General features: G+C 65.7%; 1 protein-coding gene across 1 annotated transcript in view; it reads left to right on the top strand.

Moving 5' to 3' along the window:
• The window catches only part of AGBL5 (ATP/GTP binding protein like 5), a 17,276-nt gene that overhangs the window by 1,408 nt on the left and 14,222 nt on the right, over positions 1-1,646 (top strand). The window contains 3 exon segments of the mRNA XM_031065507.1: positions 216-446; positions 1,056-1,233; positions 1,449-1,627. Coding sequence (XP_030921367.1) covers positions 216-446; positions 1,056-1,233; positions 1,449-1,627 — 588 coding nt within the window.

The raw sequence follows: 1,646 nt of genomic DNA on the forward strand, positions 1-1,646 counted from the left end.
CTGTGCTGGGCGGGCTCTGCCCCTGGGCTGTGCCCAGGGGGAGCAGCAGGGGCTGTGCTGGGCTGGCTCTGCCCCTGGGCCGTGCCCAGTCCTGTCTGTGTCCCAGGGGCTGTGCTGGGCTGGCTCTGCCCCCGGGCCATGCCCAGGGAGAGCAGCAGGGGCTGTGCTGGGCTGGCTCTGCCCCCAGGCTGTGCCCAGCCCTGTCTGTGTCCCAGGGGCTGTGCTGGACTGGCTCTGCCCCCAGACCATGCCCAGCCCTCTCCCTGGTGCCCCTGGCAGGTGGTGGAGACGCAGTTCGTGCTGTCCTTCGTGCACCGCTTCCTGGAGCACCGTGGGGCCACCACCTACTTTGCCTTCTGCTACCCCTTCTCCTACACGGAGTGCCAGGACATGCTGGCACAGCTGGACGGCCGCTACCAGGACTGCAGACACATGTCCCCCAGCAGGTGTGCCCCCACTTTCTCCTTCCTGGCTTCTGTCCCACCTTCCTGGCCCTCACACCTTTCCTGGCCTGTGCCTGCTTGGGGTTTTTCCCCTGGGGAAGCTCTGTGTGCAGCAGGAGGGTCTCTGTGCCCTCCCCATAGCTGCCTGGCCCGTGCTCCCCTGTGCCCCAGCTCTGCACAAGCAGCTCACCCTGAGCTACCCCCGGGATTCCACAGGATCCCTCCTGTTCTGCAGCCATCCCTCCTGCCAGAATGGGTCACCTCCTGGTGGGATGGATCCCTCAGTGCCCTGTCCCTCCTGCTGGCAGGCATTATCTCCCCAGTGGGATGACCTGACCTTCTGTGCCAGTCTGTGCCCAAGCTGATCCCCCACTGCTCCCACAGCTGGGGGTTGGGCCGGGCAAACCCAGCCCTGGGCCGCCCTCCTCACCCTGAAGGAACAGCTGCTCGTGCTCCCAGCAGGCTCTGAGCGTGTCCAGCAGCAAACAGCCCAGATGTGGGGTGGTCCTTGTGGGGCTGGGGCTGCTCAGCTCCCGGGGTTGTGAGTGTGGGCAGCATTCCCCACCCAGCTGGGAGCCCCTGGGGCTGGCTGAGATCCCCTCTCCCCCCCAGCCCCCTGGACTCGGTCTATTACCACCGGGAGCTGCTGTGCCACTCTCTGGACAAGCTGCGTGTGGACCTGCTGACCATCACCTCGTGCCACGGCATGCAGGAGAAGCGGGAGCCCCGGCTGGACAAGCTCTTCCCAGACACCAGCACACCCCGGCCTCACTGCTTCACTGGAAAGAGGGTGAGAGACCGGGCTGGGCTGGGCTGGGCTGGGGGCCAGCACCCCTGTGGTGGCACCTTTCTGCAGCCCCCACGGCTGTGACCAGAATGGCACTGTGGCCCCAAGGGCTGGAGCATCTGGGCAGAGTTTGTGAAGCAAAGTCTGTGAGACCCTTCACTTTTGGGGTATCCTGGGGCAGGCAGAACACCCCCCTCAGCCCGTCTGTTTGTCCCCAGGTGTTTTTCCTCAGCAGCAGAGTCCACCCAGGGGAAACCCCCTCCAGCTTCGTCTTCAACGGCTTCCTGGACTTCATCCTGCGGGAGGAGGACCCCCGTGCGCAGATGCTGCGGCGGATGTTCGTGTTCAAGCTGATCCCCATGCTGAACCCCGACGGGGTGCTGCGGGGCCACTACCGGTGAGTGCAGGGCCCCCTG

Source organism: Geospiza fortis, unplaced genomic scaffold (assembly GCF_000277835.1).
Source record: "Geospiza fortis unplaced genomic scaffold, GeoFor_1.0 scaffold1254, whole genome shotgun sequence".
NCBI classification, from domain to species: Eukaryota; Metazoa; Chordata; class Aves; order Passeriformes; family Thraupidae; genus Geospiza; species Geospiza fortis.